Raw genomic sequence first — 21,983 nt, forward strand, 5'->3', positions numbered from 1 at the left:
AAAGACCTCAAACAACTCTCTTGCCCTTTTTCTGCCATATAAGGATACAAGGAGAAGATAACAGTCTGCAATCCAGAAGATGGCTTTGCCAGAACCCAATCTGTGCTGGCACCCTGATCTTAGACTTCCAATCTCCAGAACTGTGAGAAATAAATGTCTGTTGTTCACAAGCCACCCAGTCTATGGTACTTTGTTAGAGAAGCCCAAACTAAGACAATCAGGATGACTGCATTTGTTACCACTTGTTCATGGTATGCAGGGTGCTCTCTTGAAGAGGCACCATGTCTTTTTTATTATTGATTCTTCAGAGCTTGGTCTTGTCTTCAGAGGTTGGTATAATGCCTGGCACAGTGTAGTTATATCACAAATGTTTATGGAATTAAAAATTCTGTAGGTAAAATTTGAACTTAGATTCTTATGTTATTTCAGCCTTGTTACATTTCTATTTTGTATCATTCACCAGAGATTTACATAATGTCGTATTTTAATAAGGAGGGGAGAGATAATTGTAGTTGGCCAATATTTGTCAATTTTACTTAAATAGTCAATAGATCAGTAAAGTGTAAGTTAATATTTGATCTATCTCTTGCACACAAACCAATAGAGACTGGGGAAACTGTGGCGTATTCATGACCACACACACTTTTCTATTTTAATTGTTCTGGATTTGAGGGGGTGGGGCAGAGCTGTTTTGTCCAAGTCCTGAGATAATTCAGATGGGGAAGCCCAGTCAATAAGAAATAATCCATATTCAATATGGTAGTCCCCAGATCACAACATAGGCCTGCTAAAGGAGTAAAAGGACATTAGAACCATCCAGAATAATTATTATTAGTACAGCTTTCTCCCATCCTTTCAGAAGCTAAGCAGTTCTTATTTATTTATTTATTTATTTATCCCCTCCAAGGATATGGAAACTTCGGGCCCTATTTGGTGCATCCTGCCCTGAAGCGATTCAGGAGCCTAAAGGCCCATGGGTCATAGGAGATATCTCCCATTAGTCATCCATGAAGGGCACCTTGGGATTCCTCTCCTCTCCCTTTGTTCCTTTTAACTAATTATTTAAATTTCTGGCTTATTATCAAACTTTAAGGATGGCTTGCCCTTCTGATGTAGGATAATAAGCATGGTATTTATTGAATACATACTATGTGTCAGGGCCTCTGCTTTGTCACTTATCATTGTTAATTTTCACAACCCAATGTATCGACCATACTCTTCTCAATTTATACATTGGAAGTGGAGGTTATAAGAGAGACTGAGTTTTCAAGACTGAGTTCCTAGCGTGTTACTTAGTATAAATCTAGATGTGTTTTCTTAGGAGTTTAAGACATACTTATGAATAAGAATTCTGTGAAAGGATTCTGAGATGATCCTGGGTTGCAGCAAACCTGGCAGTGCAGACTTAAACCTTAAATTCTCTGAGGATTTGAGCCTCCTAAGATCTATATGGCCCAAAGTAGTATGAGGCCTTAGAAGATATGGTAGGGTGAAAATGCCCACCCCAAAGACATTAAGCCCTAATGCTTGTAAATGTTACCTTATTTGGAAGAAAAGTCTTTGTACATGTGATTAAGTTAAGGCTCTTGAGAAGAGACTATCCTGATTTATCAGGGTATGCCCTCAAAGCAATCAGTTTGATCGCTTGTCTTTATTTAAGAGAGGCAGTGGGAGATTTCACAGGCACACATTGGGGAAGGCAATGTGAGCACAGAGCAGAGAGAGATTTGACAATGCTGGCTTTGAGGGCTGGCGTGATGTGGCCACAGGCCAAGGAATGCCAGCAGCCAACAGAAGCTGGAAGAGAAAGGCAACAAGTCCTTCCATATGGTGTCCAGAGGTGGCGGCGTGGCCCTGCCATGCCTGGATTTTGGCTCAGAGGTACTGAATTCAGACTTTCTGGCCTTCAGAACTGTTAGAAAATATATTTCTGTTGTTTTAAGCCATCCAGTTTTTGGTAATTTGTTACAGCAGCCAAAGGAAAAGAATACAGGGGATGTTGAGACATCAGGCCAATCATGGAGAAAGACTCGTGACTCACCACAACTGCTTTAGGTTCTACTAAACAGACTAAGCTGCAGTAGACCTAGAACATGGATTCACATTTTTTATTCCCTTTTGAGGAAGGCTGAGCTTCTTCTGTCATCCAGATCACAATACAAAATGGATTTGGATTGAAATATCTATTATGAACCTGGGATTTTACATAAGTAAAGCTACAATTGAATATCTTTTTGATACAAAAGGGATGAGAAAAGGGGCCACATCAGAATATTAAACTAGATAAGACCCTATCCATGAGTCACATAATTTTGTAGTGAACCACATTTTAGCTTATTAATAAAGTTATGTAAGTATTTGAAAGAAATACCATTCTTAAAATATAACTGAAATTTCCAGGTACATATTTTGTACGATAAAAGGAGTAGTTTTCAAGAAGAGAAAAAAAATAAGGACAATTCAGATGGGTAATTCTTTGGATATTTTGGGACATAATTGGGGAAATGATTTTCTTTTAGTGGTATTCATCAGTTGTGAGCTCTGAAATAGAACCATAGAACCAGTGAGCTTTTCTTTTTTTCTTTTTTCTTTTTTTGATACAGAGTCTTGCTCTGTTGCGAGGCTGGAGTACAGTGGCACGATCTCGGCTCACTGCAACCTCTGCTCCCGGGTTCAAGCGATTCTCCTGCCTCAGCCTCCCGAGTAGCTGGGACTACAGGCATGTGCCACCAAGCCCAGTTAATTTTTGTATTTTTAGTAGAGATAGGGTTTCACCATGTTGGCCAGGATGGTCTCAATCTCCTGACCTCAAAATCCGCTCGCCTCGGCCTCCCAAAGTGCTGGGATGACAGGCATGAGCCACTGCGTCCGACCATAACCAGTGAGCTTTTATCCTAAGGGGGGAAAAAATTAACAAAGAACAAAAACAAAAACAGTACCCCACTTTCAAAATGATAGTTCATTCCTAGCATGCTGAGAGCACTCTAGGTACGTAAAATGTTATCCAATTATTTTAAACAAAATAGAAGAAATAGCAAACATTTATACTCCCCCTTCAAAAGTGCATTCTGTAAATCTGGCTCTGGAAAAATACGTGAGAAATCTCAGAACCTGCTTCTTTACTCCAGAACTTTGTTCTTTAAAGACCAAGATTACATTCTCAATTAGAAAACTGCAATTTGGTTCCATCACATCCTGACTACTACCGTGTAGTTTTGTCTGTTCTTTCATTTCCCCCTTCCCCATTCCTTTATTGTACATAAAGTAACTGGTATATGTGCACAAGCATTTTGCATTTTTTTTCCAACTAAACAGCCAATGGTATGTTTTGATTGACATCAAGTGGAGACAGGATGGGGAAAAATACTGATTCTGTGAAAATACCCCCTTTCCCTGTTAGTGGCATGCTCATTCAGCTCTTATCTTTATATTCCAGTAAGTTATTTTGCTCTTTTAACAACAACAAAAAAATCCTTGCATATCTTGTTCAATTGGAGAATTTTAATGTTTTTCGTTTATCACTGTAAAACCAAGGACAATTTTATAACTTTTTGTATGTAGCTGTTACATGTAGGCAATCTGTCTTTAAGTAAGGATGAATTACCCTAAAACAAAAAAGAATCCTAGATAGTTTTCCCTTCAAGTCAAGCATGTTGTTGTTTAAATAAACTTCTTAAAAAGAAAAAAAACAAAAAACTAATGGGATTATAAAATGCAGGACAGAGGGGAAGTGAGTGAGCAAAGAAGGGAGACCAGTTATGAAACTGCTATAAAATTTGGAATAATAGTAATGATGGTCTAAACTAGGGTGGGAGCCAAAAAGGGTGACCCTAAAGAGCTAGAATCTTTAAGGCTTAACAACTATGTAGAAGTAGTAGGAAAGTAAGACGTTGTCAAAATGAATGTTAAATAGACTTTAAACTTGTGTAATTGAGAAGATTTAATAGAAATTTGGAAACTAAAAAGAGCTGCTGATTAGGGCAGGGAAGAAATTACTAGGGGCTGAGCATAGTGTCTCATGTCTGTAATCCTAGCACTTTGGGAGGCTGAGGCAGGTCGATGGCTTGAGCTCAGGAGTTCAAGACCAGCTTGGGCAACATGGCCAAATCCCATCTCTGCAAAAAAATACGAAAATTAGTCAGGTGTCGGGGTGCATGCCCATAATTCCAGCTATTTGGTGGGGACTGAGGCAGGAGGATCACTTGAACCTGGGAGATAGAGGCTGCAGTGAGCCGAGATCGCACCACTGCACTCCAGCCTGTATGACAAAGTGATACCCTGTCTCAAACAAAACAAAACAAAACAAGAAAACCAAACCAAAGAAAGAAATTATTATGTTAAATTTCAACAGTAATTTGAAACTTAGTTTGTCTAGTTCCGTGAAGACTAGTTTAGAGGGCTGGAAAGAACGCGCGTATCATTCTTGAGAACCTACTATAGGTCTGGTACATTATCTCATTTAATCCTCATCCAAATTTTGTAAGATGGATATTACTAGCTACAATTTATCAATGAAGACACAGACTCAGGCTAAATGTACTGCCATTGACTCACAGATACTTAGCTATGGAACTGAGGAAGCAAATCTGTCTGACTTGGTGAATCATCCACCAAGAATATAACATTGAAGTCACAGAGTTGGATGAAATATCTAAAGGGTAACAAGGAAGGTTGTGGATATATAATTAGAAACAATTTTTTTTTTCAAGTTAAGAGTAATAATTAGTATGGTCAGAAAAGATTTTGACAGAGAGTAGGAAGTGAAGTGAACTAATATAATTACATATTCAGGTCTTCATTTAAGAACACCCTTTCTTAGGCAATCTGGCTTGAATTCTACTATAGGCAAATTACTTAATTTCTCTGAGCCTACATCCTTTCTTATGGTATGGGGATAATAATCCTCCTTGTAAGGGTTTTCTCTCTCTCTCTTTTTGAGAATGAAATGATAAGCTGAATGTGAATGTGTCTGGCACAGATTTTGTTGTGACAGGTGCTCAATCCATCTGCTGAAAGGACAAAGTATACATGAAAAGGAAGTGTACAAACCCCAAAATACAGTCTGGAAGATTTTATGAAAAGAAATTGCTTACCTCTTTCAGTTTTCTTCTGATTTGTTTTTTGTTTTCTTCAAAGTTGAATTATAGCATATATTTCTGATTAAAGTTTTCAGTTAGTTGTATTTGGTACTTAAATATCTGACTGCACTATACAGTCTCACTGGAACAATAAACTTCTTAAAATTTAAAACTGTAAGGTCCAGCAACAAGACAAAGAAAGAACACAATGGAGATTCATAACACTAGTTCTCCATATCCTTTGCTATCGTTAAGTAATAATAGCCAGGTTCTGATCCGGAAACCTCATTTTTGCTTTCAGGATAATGTAAGTATATACAGATATTAGCAACTTCACTTTGTATCACGATACATAGATATAAAGGCAGCCTCACTTCTGCATGCAAAAGAAACAATCAACAAAGTGAAGAGACAACCTACAGAATGGGAGAATGTATTTTCATAGACCTGATAAGGAGTTATATCCAAAATATACAAGGAATCCAAGCAACTCAATAGCAAGAAAATAACCTGATTAAAATATGGGTAAAGGGGTCGAGCGCAGCAGCTCACATCTGTAATCCCAGCACTTTGGGAGGCTGAGGCAGGTGGATCACCAGAGGTCAGGAGTTCAAAACTAACCTGGTTAACACAGTGAAACCAAGCCTCTACTAAAAATACAAAAATTAGCCAGGCATGGTGGCATGTGCCTGTAGTCCCAGCTACTCAGGAGGCTGAGGCAAAAGAAGTGCTTGAACCTGGGATGGAGAGGTTGTAGTGAGCCACAGAACTCCAGACTGGGCAACAGAGTGAGACTCTGTCTCTAAAAAAAAATAATAAATAAAAAATAAAAATAAAAAATAAAAAAAATTAAAAAAAAGGTAAAGGACTTCAATGGATATTTCCCAAAAAGAAGACATACACATGGCCAACAGGTATATGAAAAAATGATCAACATCACTAATAATCAGGAAAATGCAAATCAAAACCCCAATGAGATAACACCTCACATGTTAGAATGACTATAGTTCATAATACTATATTGCACACTTGAAATTTGCTAAGAAAGTAGATCTTAAATATTCTCACCACACACACACAAGGTAACACACAAGGATATTACCTTGCATATGCTAATTAGCTTGATTGTGGTAATCATCTCACAGTGTATACATACATCAAAACATCATATTGTACAGCTTAAAACTGTATATTTTCTACTTGTCAATAGTATCTCAGTAAAGCTGTTGGAGGGGGAGACAATCTCAAAGGGTTACAAGATATATCCTAAACTAAGTTTCTCCAAAGGAGGGTGTGTACATTCTAAGTGGTGTGCAAGACAACACATCGGGATGTAGGAGGAAGACATAATTCACTTTCATGTTTTTAATCTAACAAATGAAGTTACCAACAATTTATAAATGGATTGACACTAATGCTCTCACACATTCAGACATTACCACAGATGGCTGTGCACAGTGCATGGGAAATACCCTGAGAGAACAGTGAGAATTCTACAGCATACAGGAAGACAGGGCCCCTAATTTGTTCATGGGCTTGTTCACTTTAAGAATAATGTGATGCAGTATATGATTCATGTATTATATTATTAAATATTTGTTATGTTATTTAGTTCTACCAGCATAACTACCACAAATGAATAAACAGCTTAAAAACACTCCTCCCAAGAAACCACAGATTGAATATAATACCAGTAATGGAAGCACAAACCAACAAAATAAAATAATAAGCACTGGCACTTCTACTCCTTTGCCAGCTTCATTAGGAATCAAAAATTATAATTTAATCAGATCTAGTAATGTCACCCCTCCCCATTAAAAATTATCAAGATTATTTGAAAAATCAGTGACATCCACTATTGCCCTAAATATATTTTTGTGTCTTGAGATATCAGCTGTTGATCATGGCACTATTATAATTAGCAAAATACTTAAAAATATATTATCTTCATCACGACCTTCTAAGATTTTTTATTTACATATTAGTATTGTAGTAGTATGTTTATGGGGGAACATTTAAACTTTTTAACAATAAGAGTTTGCAATCAAAAAAGTCTTAGATGATTTTCCAAAACACATTTATCTTTACGGTATTCTATAGATTTGCAATTTATGAATGTAGTGAAAGGTTTTTACATTAATATCACAGAAATAGAAATGAGAATGACAGCTGCCAGGCAATCAGGAGAGAGGGGAATGAGGAGCTCTTGTTTAATGGAGATAGTTGTAGTTTTCAGAGAAAAAGGAAAAGAGTTACGCAGATGGATGGTGGTGGTGCTGCACAACACTGTGAATTTAATACCACTGAACTATATACTTTAAAATAGTTACGAGGATAAACTTTATGTTATGTGTATTTTATCACAATAAAACAATTGAGGCTGGGTGCAGTAGCTCACACCTGTAATCCCAGCACTTTGGGAGACCGAGGTGGGCAGATCACAAGTTCAGGAGATCGAGATCATCCTGGTTAACACGGTGAAACCCCATCTCTACTAAAAATACAACAAATTAGCCAGCGTGGAGGCGGGCACCTGTAGTCCCAGCTACTCAGGAGGCTGAGGCAGGAGAATCGCTTGAACCCGGGAGGCAGAGGTTGCAGTAAGCAGAGATTGCACCACTGCCCTCCAGCTTGGGCAACAGAGCGAGACTCTGTCTCAAAAACAAAAAAAAAAACAATTGAGCCTGGGCAACACGGGAAGACCTTTTCTCTACAAAAAATTTTAGAAGTCCAGCTACTCGGGAGGCTGGATCACTTGAACCCAGGAGGTCAAGGCGGTAGTGAGCAATCATCGTGCCACTGCACCCCAGCCTGGGTGACAGAGGGAGATTCTGTCTCAAAAAAAAAAAAAAAAAAAAAAAAAAAAAGAACAAATCAGAACAACAACAACAAAAAACCCTACAACACTGGGAGAAAAAAACTTGTTAGAACAAAGAATTTAAAATACAGTAAATGTTACACATTTCTAACCAAAATGCAACTATATGACAAACTTTTTCTAAAATGGGTAATCTACTTCCTTTCTTAACATAAATTCTTTTTTTCTTCAGTAGGTCAAAATCTTTTCCAGAAAATAAATTCCCTCTTCTCCCCTCCACCCCAATCCTGTACACCATCTTCTTCAGGCAGCAATCTCTGTACTGCCTACCATGTACAATGCTGTATTTCCTGCAAGCCAGGAAACGAAGAGAGAGGCTGAATCATAAAGTTTCTTCTTCAAGCACCTTCTTACTGAACTTACATAGTTGCAGAGTGAGGAGGTCTTTAATATTTCAATCAAATCTTCTACTCTAATCCCTAGATCATTCTAGTTGAGGTTTTTTTTCTCTCCAAACTTTCTAAAGTTCTTTCTTAATCAGAATCGTGCAAAATATTAAATGTAAAAAGCATGGTGATTGTCTCTTGTGTTGAGCAAGTGTTAATATGAACATACCTCACAGAACTATTCCATCCCGAAGGATGATTTACAAATATGAACACTCAAACGGGCATGTAGCTCTGCAAAACCTGAAGCTTTCATTTATACAATATACAGTGACTTAGGCACAACTAGAAAGTCCATCTAACTTAATTCTTTCTCCAAACATAGTCAAAAGAGAATTTCTGGATGCATTTTTTAAAGGTCAATTTGAACTTATATAATTTTGTTTGAGTTAGTCATTACTCTTGACTCATACCCAATATGAAATTACATCCATTAAGCACAGTAAAATGCTTCAGCTCACTTGATAAGGCAAACTGGTCCACTCTTCCTTAATTTCAGGCTATATCCAAATTCTGACTGTTCAAAACAAATAAGCAGAGCAAATCCATTTCTAGACGAATCAAAATCTCTGTCTCTCTCTCTCGATCTCTCTCTCTCTCTCTCTCTCACACACACACACACGCACGCACGTGCAAAGCAACCTAGCAACGGAGACTTAAGAGCTGTTTAAAATTCAATCAAGGGACTTTTCTTTCACTGAAACATTTTATGTTTAATTCATCAGCTCCTTGAGTTAAAACTATGGAATATTAAGTATAGCAATTATGAAAAAGAGACTTTAGTTCCATGTTATGTGTAGTATGCAGACTTCTAAAATGGTCCCCAGAGTTTTCACCCTCTGGTGTATACCTTGTATAATCCCCTCCTCTTGACTGTGGATGAAATCCTGTGAATATGATTGTTTACCTTACATGATACAAATGATTTTGCAGATACAATTGAGGTTGACTTTGAGTTAATCAACTAAAAGGGTAATTATGTCAGTGGACCTAAGATATTCATTTGAGCCCTCTAAATCTGCGTCTAAAGGTCAGTGACAGGGGAAGTTAAAGAGACTCAAATGTGAAACTCTCTTGCTGGTTTTGAAGGAGCAAATTGCCGTGATGTCAAAAACCTATGTGGTAGGGCATGGCACCAGAGTTCAAGAGTCCCCGGTTGACAGCCAGAAAACAGGGACCTCAGCCCTAGGACCACAAGAAAGTGAATTCTGACAACAAATGGAATGAGCCTCAGATGGGACAGAAGCCTGGTCAAATTCATTGATTTCAGAGGTGTGAGACTCTGAGCAGAGAACACACTAGGGCTATGCCTGGAATTCTGAGCTACTGAACTATGAGCAAACAAATGGGTGTTGTTTTAAGCAGTTAAAATTGTAGTCTTTTGTTATGCAGCAATTAACATACATATGTTAACATATATATGTACATATACATACACCCACACACAAATTGTTTTTCACACAATCTTTTTTCACCTCCTTCTTCATCTTCACCCCCTTTTCCAGAAAAAAGTGAAAAAAGAGAAAAACTAGTGAGGAAGGCCCACGAGGTTTTCATGCTGTATATTTAGTGGATTCCAAATTGATGTAGTCTCATTCAAGGTAATCCCCTAGGTATCCAAAGAAATATTAAAGTTTCTAGTTAGGTATTTTTCATCCTTAAAAATGTGCCTCTTTGGGTATATTTAATAACATACACAGTGCTTTGGGAGCCAAGGCAGGTGGATCACCTGAGGTCAGGAGTTTGAGACCAGCCTGGCCAACATGGTGAAACCCCATCTCTACTAAAAATACAAAAAATAACCAGCCATGGTGGCGGGTGCCTGTAATCCCAGTTACTCGGGAGGCTGAGGCAGGAGAATCGTTTGAACCCGGGGGGAGGGCAAAGGTTGTAGTGAGCCAAGATCCTGCCACTTCATTCCAGCCTGGGTGAAAGAGCAAGACTCTGTCTTTAAAAAAAAAATCAAAAAACAAAAAACAAGAAAAACAAAAAAACAGGGGCCGGGGGCAGTGGCTCACGCCTGTAATCCCAGCACTTTGGGGGGCCAAGGCGGGTGGATCACGAGGTCTGGAGATCAAGACCATCCTGGCTAACACGGTGAAACCCCGTCTCTACTAAAATACAAAAAAATTAGCCGGGGGAGGTGGCGGGCGCCTGTAGTCCCAGCTACTCCGGAGGCTGAGGCAGGAGAATGGCGTGAACCCGGGAGGCGGAGCTTGCAGTGAGCCAAGATAGCGCAACTGCACTCCAGCCTGGGCGACAGAGTGAGGCTCCGTCTCAAAACAAAAACAAAAACAAAACAAAACAAAAAACCAAAAACGACAACAACAACAAAAAAAACCATAACCATACACAATGTTAGTACAGGTAGATAATTTATAAAAGTTCATATATTTAGGGATGCTGGTTAAAAGTTTAGAAGGTACTGCTCCCTCAAAATATATCCTACCCCGTTTTACTCCTCCCATATGCCCTATAATAAAATTGGAATCTGTACTAAAACTCTCAAATTATTTTTTCTTTTGGCACCTTGTAATGCTCAGGACAGCATTTCTAGTTGTTTCTAGGAGCCCTAGCAAGTTAAGTCTATTGACTAAGGGAATATTTGCCAAACTTGATTGAGAATTACTTTTGGGGCACTTGTTAAAAAAATTCCAGGCCCCTCCCCTAAAGATCAAATTTCTGGAGTGACCTGAAAATCTGTTTATAAACAATGTCTAAATCATTCTCATTCCTACTAAGTTGAGAAATTAGGCGCTCAGTGTGAGAAACATGCTCACCCATCCAAACCCAAAGAATGGACTTAAAGGCATGAAGAACAGCTCTCCTAATCATTCCCCACTTCTCCTGTGAACAGGATATTCATGACAGACAGCATTTCAGCCCAGGTATAAAAGCTGGGTTCCAAGAATTGGTCTGCTAAATGGTGGGGATCTTGTAGGAGTGGTTTCATTTGCTTCTTGAAATTCCTAACTTTAGTTCTTGTAAGAGGAGCATTTACAAAGCCATTTTTTTCCCTGTCCCATGGGAACTTCCCTAAGAGTAAACATGCTAGATGCCTGCTGTGTGGAAGGGATAGGTAAGCTCTCAGTATCTCTCTTACACTGTTTTAATTCTTTTCTTTAATTTGGATAAGGATTTAAAGGAGCAGTTGGTTTGGTTTCCCCATGGTCTCCAGGTCTTTCTTCCTCTAACCCTCCTGTTGCCCCTTGATCTTCCTGTCCCTGTCTTGTGAGGGGTATGGAGGAGTGAGCATGATAGGGGGTCCCAGGGCTTTTCCCTGGGCAGGGGCTTTTTACCAGGCTTTCTTCTTCAAGGGGGAACATGGGAGCTGATTCCTTAATCCAGTAGAGTGTAATTCTCTGTGTAATTCACACAGAGAATTAAAGCTTGGCACACCCAATCCTCATCTGAGCCAAACTGAGGCCAAAAGACCAAAGGCTTACAAATGGGGTCTTTGGGCCAGATAAAACAGCAATAATCTGTTATGTTTTGCTTTTCCTTGTCTCTGGTACAAGGGCTGTTCCTCCAAACCTGCAACATTCTCCCCAAAGGACTATCTGGGGGAATGTCACAGGGAGTCTCTTTGGCTCCCTCTTTCCTTTGTCTCCTAGGCCTAGAATTTCTGTCTCCCATTTTCAGCCAGTCTCTGTGTCTGAGTTTTTCCCTGTGTACTCAGCCCTGCTTACTGGAGGTGTCTCACACACTCCTGTATACTCAGCCTCCCTTACTGGAGGTTTCTTGTACACCCCGGAACCTTCAAAAAGGCCCAACCACCAAAGCAATACTCTACTCATAGTCCAATTTTCCTACCTTAGCTCATGCACAAGGTGGCCTGGTTGCCACAGTGCCTGCTTTTCTCCCTGTGTCACCTCTGCTGCCTCCTGAATAACAGTCTCAGGTATGTCTATGGCTTCTGCGGGGAGCCAGGACGCCCGGACAGAGTGGGCCACCTAAATCAAGTGGGACGTGTCTCCTCTCTTGGCCAAAATCCCACTCCATGGAGGCACAGAGATCCTGGACGGGCCCCCAGGTTGTGAGAGACATGCTCACCTGTCCAAACCCAAAGAATGGACTTAGAGGCATGAAGAACAGCAAAAGTGAGACTTTTAATAATGGTCTTTCAAGATTGGGTGTTTGATGAGCAGGCACACCTGGGGCAGTCACAACAGATAATTTATCTCCTAGCACACAAGTCCCTCCCCCAGTTCCTCACTGGTGGAATACTATGTGGTTACAATCTTCCCAGACATCGCCTGAGTTTCATTATACCCATTATAAGGTAATACTCCATCCCCTTCCCCACTTAAGTTTTGATTCCCCAATAACAAAACTTTCTTCCCTTTTATGGGTTGACCCCTCCTCTACATTCTGTTCACTTATTGTGGCCTTCTAGCTGCATGAGCCATGTGGTTTGTTACATTTGCAGGCTGGCTGCCAGTACTTAGATTTATCATGCCTTGAAAAATCTCCCAGGTTCATGCCATTATCCTACCTCAGCTTCCTGAGTAGCTGGTACTACAGGCACCCGCCACCACGCCTGGCTTTTTTTTTTTTTTTTTTTTGTATTTTTTAGTAGAGACGGGGTTTCACTGTGTTAGCCAGGATGGTCTTGATCTCCTGACCTCGTGATCCGCCCGCCTTGGCCTCCCAAAATGCTGGGATTACAGGCGTGAGCCACCACGCCTGGCCAATAAATCCTTTTTAAAGAGTTTTTACCAAGATGATATTGTGGAGAGTATGTCAATTGGTAAGCAATCTTTTTACCACATGTGCATATTCAATCAAATTTATTTTTGAACATTCAGAACACCAGATTATCACAGATTAAAAAGAAAGCACCAAAAATTACTACACATTAATACCTGAGCAGAGACTGAAGGCAAATATTCATCTAGTAAACCTACACCATAATGCTGAAACATAGCTAAAAACATTCACAACACACACTACAGAGTATAGTAAGTAGCATTTTTTTGTGAATTACAACCACATAAATGTAATAATTTTAATTATACCATATAAAAATACACACAAAATTACACATAAATGTATTTAATATACTATACATTGTACAAAGTACTGGAGATCATGCATGTTTAAACGGAAACATCTGCAAGGTGACAATCATTTTTTATTATATATTACAGGACAGGTTCCTCTGCACTTGTTAAGTGTTGTTGTTATGCACTGTACTTTCTGGAGGGATGAGAAAAAAATTATCAATTTGCAAAGAAATGATTACTTACTGAGTCTGTCTCAGCATAACACATAGGTTGTCCTCTATAAATTTTTTAACTATAGTATAAAAATTGATGCAGGCTGAGAACCATTTATTTTATTACATACCCTTGCCCAAACTACTTTCATGTCAATATGATCATGTTTTAAGGGAAGACATTTTCTTTGTATGTATCTTTAGAGAAATCTATATTTTTGTTTGGCAAGTAGGTAGTGGAGGTAAAATGGGAAAACCATGTGTGGAGTTTACGTTCAAAACTGAAATTGAAAAATATACAAGTTGTAAGTACACAGAAATGTGAGCATCTTTTATCAGAGACCATGATTATCCTGTGAATAAAATAATTTGGAATTTAATATAAATTATATCCATTATTTTAAATAAGCACAGTAAAAATGCAAGTCTACATTTTTTAAAAACTGAAGTCTGTTTTCTCTTGAAACCTTAAAAATATATAGGAAGAAAACAGAGAAGGAAAAATGAGGGGAAATAATGTTTTAAAATATACTACATGAATCTGAGTTTATTAATTATTAAAAATCATTATTGTGTAAATTAACCTTATTTGATATATACAAGCCTCAATGATTTGAGAAAGAATGAGCACAAGTCAAAGACTTCATGTCTTTGATAGATTATTCATTAATAAGACAAAAAATTACCTTTGAAGATTAGTTTTTCCAAGTGTAATACGTTCAGAACAACAATGCCACCACCTTCTCCCAGAATATTTTTTCAGAAACTTTAGCCAAACTTAATTTTCTACATCTATGTAGTATAAGTCTATTTTAATTCAAAATGAAAACTCTGAAAATTAAGGGAGGCCTCTAGAGCAATAGTTCTGGAAATACTAAAGGAAATACCAGTTAACTTTTATTTTAAACTTTTATTTCACCAACCTCAAAGACAAGGATTTGGGGCCAATTTGAGAGGACTACCCATAATAAAATGTACAGTTATAAAACTGCAGGGCACTCTTTTATCATTTTAAGGCACACTCTGTTTTATCCCAAATGACTATAAGTTCAAGGTCACAGTGATGATATATATTCAATTTTGGTCTGGTTTCTCATGGGTATGTTGTTATATTTATAGCCAGTCATTAAGTTTAAGAAACTATATTACAATCACTTCAAAATAATATATTCAGTCAATTTAATATTTTTAAAAATGTAAATATGTAACATAATTTCCTAATTTATATACACTGTAAATTGGGAGGCTTTTTTCCACTCCACAGTGGAGAAAGGGAAGGTTATTTCTACCAGTATTCCAACAAATACATATTTGATTATGTAGAAAGCATGATTATGTTAAATACAGGCATCTCCTACTTAGAATACAATTATTCAACACAATAGATGGACTCATTTCAAAGAACAATGTACACTGAATTTAGGCCTTGTACATCCTCTTTTTACTAATAACACCTATGGTCCCCATTAGAATAAACTGTCACTAAATGAAGGCCAAAAATTTCAATATTTGGCTTTCTGTCCTGCCTCCTTACTTCCAAGGTTATTCATGCAAACTGCATCAACATTACAGGGCAGAGAAATAGTTAGTAATATTAAATTATGGGGAAAACTATAATATGAGGAACTGAAATTTCCTTAGAATTTTTATGGGGAGAAATTGAAGCATTTAATGCAGATAAAAAATAGTTTCTGAGCCTATCGTATTTTCTACTTTTCTTCCATGAATACAACATATTAATGTTAACATTTTAGTATTAATATCTTGTTTTATAATATTTTCCTTTAACATACACATGTTGAAAGGTTGTACTATGTTAGGTTCCAGTGGACAAGTTCCCCTGTGAAACATGTGACTATATAAAGAGACTGAATGGAAATACAAAAAAACAAAAGAAATTCCACAGTCGACTTTCAACTACATAAATGAGACACCTGTACTAAAATGGCTTGTACAACAATGTACATCACAAAATAAATCTGAAGCAAGATTACTTCAAATAATTATTTCAACTAATTGCCGAAAGATCATTACTAGGCAAACTTTTACCCAATAAAATCAGAAAACATTCAAGCAATCACACAAAATAGAACACACTAGGCTACAAATCTTGAATATTTTCAAAGAAAAATTAGGGTATGAAATATAAGTTTTCATGGTTTAAACATTTATTGTAAGTCCTAGATGAAACATACTGAAAAGATTATTTTTGCTTTAATCCCAATATGCTAAGAAAAGTTCATTGGCACAAATATCCAGAGGTATTTTACAGTTTCATTTACCTTTGGTGGCAAAAAGTAATTTGCTAACCATATGGATACAGTCATATAGTTTCCAATGCACAGCTTTATGCTAAAGAGAATTCAAACGTGTCTCCTTTTTTCCTAAAAAAGGGATGTAAAAAGTCCAATATGAAACAGAACAAGTGCAACATGAAATACAAAATATGCCTATCATGTAGGCTTTTGAACAGTTAATAGCTCTACGTGTTGTCTATAAACATTTTTTACTAGTAACATCACTACTGTATAAATATTAAAAACCAAAATGACATTAAAAAATAGCATATGAACTTTACAAAAATGGCTATTTTTAGACTTCCTAAACTAAAATCAGAATTCAAATATGCAAACAAATCTACACTAATCAAAACACACCAACAGATACAGTTTTTCATAAGTGTTCAAAGTTACAATGCACAGAATGAGTATAGACAGATTCTGACTCATATATCAAGTCCTACACAAAGTCTTCAGAAATTAACTGATTAATTGGTATTTCAAAACACAGATATTATTGGCAGGATAACATGCCAAACACTTTCAGAAAGTACTGTACTTTATGTAAAAGTTATCAACCATAGACAATTAAGACAGCTTAGAATATCACCTAACTTTTGAAAGACATGTTACGAATTTACACTGTTAATGGAAAAACAGCTTGATTATTCTCACAATTTCCAAATTTTATTCTGTTGTCAAAACTAAGTTATTAACAGATAATAAATTCATATAAGTTCTTCTGAACTCAATACAATTTATCAAAAAATGTGAATTCTTGAGCATTTGCAGTACACATATTTGGATTTGGATTACTGACCTGACTTTTCTTTCCTATTGTTCTTATTAAAAGTAAAGAATTCGAGTAGCTTTATAGCTTTCCTATTTCCTCAGGCTATTAAACATACCGTGAAAGAATGCATGAGTAATGTGTAAACATAAAAGTTCATTACAGAGTTTAGAATCTTAGTTCAAAAAAAAACCGGGATCAAAGTTTGGCTCCTAATTAACTTACTATGTTGTAAAAGTCCTTTCTACATTTACCTTACTAGGAAAGACAGTTTTCTGGCAGGGTGTAATTTTATAATACAAACATATTACTGCTTTCTTATCCTGGCAAATGTCATGCGCTCCAAATGGATTTTCCCCAGTAAATTTTACAAAGTATCTTGTTACCTACAATATACAAGTTCACAAATCCTACACAATGAGAAAATAAAAAGCAATCATGAAAAATAATCAACAAATGCCTAGTCATAGAAGGTCCCAACACATTCTCATTTTTCCCAAATGATTAATAATAACCAGTCCCTAAAACGTCAAATGCAGCACTGTAAAGTTTCACAGTGAACCTAATGATAATACAAGACATTATGCTAATTTGGACCTAACACCTAAAATTAAAATGTGGGCCAACTGATTTATCTGGGGGTTCAGAAATCAACAGCCTTAGTTTAATTCATAGTTTTGTGTTTCCTCTATTTCCCAGAGCTTTCAAGAACTAAACTGAAAACTGAATTTTACCACCTTTTATTTCCCTTGGCCACAAAGGGTGGTAATAAACAGCAGGATGAAATGAATGCACTATACTAGATGTGAGAAGTCTGAAGAATTAAGAAAAGTATAGGAACTAGGCCAGGTGGTCATGCCTGAAATCCCACTACTTTGGGAGGCCGAGGTGGGAGGATCACTTGAAACCAGGAGTTCGAGATCAGCTTAGGCAACAAACTGAAACCTTGTCTCTACAAAAAAATTAAAAAGTCGGGCACAGTGGCATGTACCTATAGTCTCACCCGCTCTGGGAGGCTGAGAAGGGAGGATCATATGAGCCAAGGAGTTCAAGACTGCAGTGAACTATGACCGCCCATTGCACTCCAGCCTGGGTGACAGAATGAGACTTTGTTTCTAAAGAAAAAACATATAGGAACTATATAATGAACAAAACAAATAATCCACCTCATGTAAGTGTGTGTGTATTGTGGAAATGTGTAGTATCACATGAGTGACAAGATAACCAACAACAAACACTTACTATGCCTGTTACAGTTATTTCTTCTTTTTTCCTTATTATATAATCATGTAGATAGTAGTATAGTTCACTCAAGAAGGGGTATTCCATTATATAGATCTGAATTTTTCTAGCCAAAATATGAAAAAATAAAGATTAATCAATACATGATCAATATATATTGAAAAGACTCAAAATCAATGTTAACCAGGCACGAATGGCTTTTCTAGAGTCACCACTTTAAATATTTTCATTCTGGTGGTAACCAAGAAAAAAAAAAAAAACAGTTAGTAGAACGTGTTTAATTTCTGGCATAAAAAAGATCCAGGAAAAAAATCGTGTTAGCAATCTCTACCTATTATCAGTTCCAAATTACAATCAGTAGTAACTCCAAAGGAGACTTTAGAAATACTGAATGTACCCAGTATTTTTCCCTGTACAGACTACATTTGATCTGGTTATCAACAATAGGGTCTAGGAGTTAAGCACAAAACTTACTCATAACTCAACAATTGCTAAATTAGAATACCATAACAGTTGCTGTAAAAGTTGAGCTCAGAAATTTCATGAATTAGATAATCTATAACTGCCAATAAATAATTTCATTTTTGTTAACATTGCTAATAGGGCAGTGCTGTTTTACCAGCCAATAATATAGATTGTGGGCATGATGGAAACTGTGTAATTTAAAGGCAAAGGACTTTCCTTTTCTCAAGTGACAGAAACATCCATTTTGCTAATCTTCAAAGAGCCTACCTTCACATCTCTGGTAGCCATTTGGGTTTAAAGTGCATCAAGACTCAATGAAGACCCTGTCAAAATGTAAGTGTACACATATGTGTCTGTATATATACATATATAATGGCTAAAGACCCAACCTACTATTGATTATAAAATATTTAATTAGAATCATTTTTGTAGTCCTTAAAATGAAATTTTTTTTTGGCATAAATAAGACTTTAGGACTTAGTGATAACTACACTCCCATGAAAATATTTCGGTGAGAATTACTGTTCCTAGTCTGCTGCTTTAAAAAGTAAATGTACAGCCGGGCGTGGTGGCTCACGCCTGTAATCCCAGCACTCTGGGGAGGCAGAGGCGGGCAAATCATGAGGTCAGGAGTTTGAGACCAGCCTACCCAACACGGTGAAACCCCGTCTCTACTAAAAATACAAAAATTAGCCAGGTGTGATGGAGGGTGGCTGTAGTCCCAGCTACTCGGGAGGCTGAGGCAGGGGCATCACTTGAACCTGGGAGGCAGAGGTTGCAGTGAGCTGAAATCACGCCACTGCACTCCAGCCTGGTGACAGAGCAAGACTCCGTCTCAAAAAATACAAACGAAAAGCAAATGTACTACTCACAAATGAGAAATTTAAGCTTGTTACATTCATGAAGAGTACTAACTAAACAAAGAGGTTTTAGAATACATAAACATAATATTTATGGCTATCAATAGAAGATCCAAATTAATGAATTTTCTAAAGTTCTTTCTATATATGGACCTAAGTCCAAATTCAGAAATAGTTTAAGGATACATGTAATCTGTAACTTGAGATACACTAAAATATCAGGTGACAGAATAAAAGATGCAATGTGTATCAAAGTTGTTTATGACTATAAGTATAGTTAAACATAGGGAGATGTGTCCCTATTTAAATATATGTAGTATGCCACGGGATAAGTACATAATCTAATAAATTCTCTCTCTTTCCTCTCCAACTGAAACATATAGCACTTCGTATTTTACCCCTTCTGCTACTTCTTTCAAACAAACAAGCACCTGTCTGCCATATCCCCACCATGAGTTTATCCTTTTCCTTTAATGTTCTCAGTAAGTGAAAATATGAATACTGAACAACACGCTCGAGGCTAGAAAAGACAACAATGGGATCAAACAAACTTAAAACCCTCAGAGGTGACAGCAAGACCCTCTTCAACTGAGGCCAAAAGAGCAGGACCTGAGGAAGAACTGAGAAGAGAAGTTAGGTAACCCTCTACAGGCAGTAAGTAGAAGTAACCGTCCACAGGCAGTAACAGCTGAGAGGCTGTAATGGAATCCAGATGCAATGGCAGATAAATGAAACTGGTGCTTGAGGACATCCCTGGGTACTAACAAGGATACATGTTCACAAGTGCAATGGTGGAATCACTGGAAATTTACGTGAGAGGCTTTGTGGAATCACTAAAACTTTAGTTGAGAGGATTTGGGCATTTATAGTCTACACATCTAGAATAACTCTATAAGCCGGGTATGGCTCAGCCTGAGTTTACGCTATCCTAAGGCAAAGAGTATACTCTTCTGCCTTGCCGATTACCTTCTTCCTACTCTTGTAGCTAAAAGTGAAGTAAATTCTGAAATGAAATAAAATGTTACTCTTTTATTTGTCAAACAGTAATCCCAGAAGTCACCTAGGCAAATCAGAATTCCACTGTTAAACCTAGAGGCTAATGTCTCCAATTTATTCAGGTGTACTGTTTATACTCATGCTATTAATGGGTTACAGTTCTCTACTGTTATTCCATTAATAGTATAATATTATACACCAAATGTGATGTTACCTTGATCATGTTGTTGTTGTTGTTGTTTTTTCCCACAGCAGAAAAAAAAGGTACAAACCTAGAGTTTCCAACCACCGGAATTTGGTTATTTTCACAATCCATTATGACCTTAGGCACTTTTGGCAACCATGGTGCAATGAATTGAATCCAATGGTATAAACTAAACAACTGAACTGCTCCAATACCGGGAAGCAAATAGCTATGAGCATTTTTTTTTTACATTTAACAACAGACCACTTTAATAGTCTCCTGATGTTCACCGAGAATATATAATAAGATTCATATTTGAAAAATAGCAAGAAATATTGTTTACGTTTGAATGTTTCCACCCATTAATCTTGCATTGGTTACCAAGAAAACATGTCTCCTTACCATTCAAAGCTCTATTTTCATAGATGTAAGAAGACAAGATCCACTTTGTTCATGGTGGCTGCCAAAAACTAACCAAAGGCTTTCTGTGGCTATTTAACCTTTGAGAAACCAAACAGCTATAAATTTCATCAGTTATTTAAAGACTTATTTCTTAACAGATAAACTACAGCAAATTCAAAATAACCTACTTTTGTGAAAAAAGTTTGATGAAATGAGCAGAATGCTTGCAGTGAGATTACAAACAATGCTGCATCTACTAAATTTCTAATATTAGACTTCTCGTATGGTTGATAAAACAGACTATTTGATATGCACGGGAGTCCTCAATGATAGTGATCACCATATATCCCTTCATGAATTTTTCAAAAATAATTAGTACATGGATTCCACAACACAAAACGAAACCATGCTTCAACTACTTCCCTCAAACATTACAAAACTAATTTCCTATTTTCATTATTGTAAAAATAGACTTGTCTTCTCCAAAGGATCTTGCTGTCCATACTGATGGATCTGTGTGTTCCCTCTTATCACTGGCCTTAAACGCATAAATCATCTTTGTCATTCCTTAAGTCCACTCTTACATAAAGTTGCATAATGCATGGAGTAAAAGAGGAATGAAGACAAAGCATGGAACCCTATATAAATGTGCTGACCCAAAAGCAATCACACCAACAGCCAGAGGAAGTGGAAATTGTGAAGCAGTCTTCAACAATTTACTGTAAAGAGACAGAGAAATATAGATTATTTATGTGAACTACATTGTGAGCCAAAATTATATCAATCTTTTATACAGTTTTGGGAAAAATAAATATTCTAAGTGATTTTAAATGAATGTTTTATGTTACGAATTTACCTATTCATAATTTTTTTTTTTTTTTTTTTTTTTGAGACAGAGTCTCGCTCTGTCACCCAGGCTGGAGTGCAGTGGTGAGATCTTGGCTCACTGCAAACTCTGCCTCCCAGGTTCACACCATTCTCCTGCCTCAGCTTCCCGAGTAGCTGGGACTACAGGCGCCCGCCACCACGCCCGGCTAATTTTTTGTATTTTTAGTAGAGACGGGGTTTCACTGTGTTAGCCAGGATGGTCTCCATCTCCTGACCTCGTGATCCACCCGCCTTGGCCTCCCAAAGTGCTGGGATTACAGGTGTGAGCCACCGCGCCTGGCATACCTATTCATAATTTTAAAAAAGATCAATACAAG

At 37.2% G+C, this 21,983-nt stretch overlaps 1 protein-coding gene across 2 annotated transcripts in view; it reads right to left on the minus strand.

Moving 5' to 3' along the window:
- Window positions 1-13,119: 13,119 nt before the first annotated feature.
- PGAP1 (post-GPI attachment to proteins inositol deacylase 1) overlaps window positions 13,120-21,983 on the minus strand; it is an 83,238-nt gene continuing 74,374 nt past the window's right edge. Inside the window, exons 27-29 of one of the 2 annotated variants that reach the window (XM_031936500.1) lie at window positions 21,435-21,497; window positions 17,872-17,977; window positions 13,120-15,944 (exon numbers count right to left, since the gene is read on the minus strand). In XM_031936500.1, coding sequence (XP_031792360.1) covers window positions 15,924-15,944; window positions 17,872-17,977; window positions 21,435-21,497 — 190 coding nt within the window. In that variant the 3' untranslated portion in view covers window positions 13,120-15,923. Of the gene's footprint in view, window positions 21,498-21,983 lie in introns of both variants that reach the window. The other variant, XM_023217979.2, reaches the window with a different exon arrangement.

Source organism: Piliocolobus tephrosceles, chromosome 11 (assembly GCF_002776525.5).
Source record: "Piliocolobus tephrosceles isolate RC106 chromosome 11, ASM277652v3, whole genome shotgun sequence".
Taxonomy (NCBI): Eukaryota; Metazoa; Chordata; class Mammalia; order Primates; family Cercopithecidae; genus Piliocolobus; species Piliocolobus tephrosceles.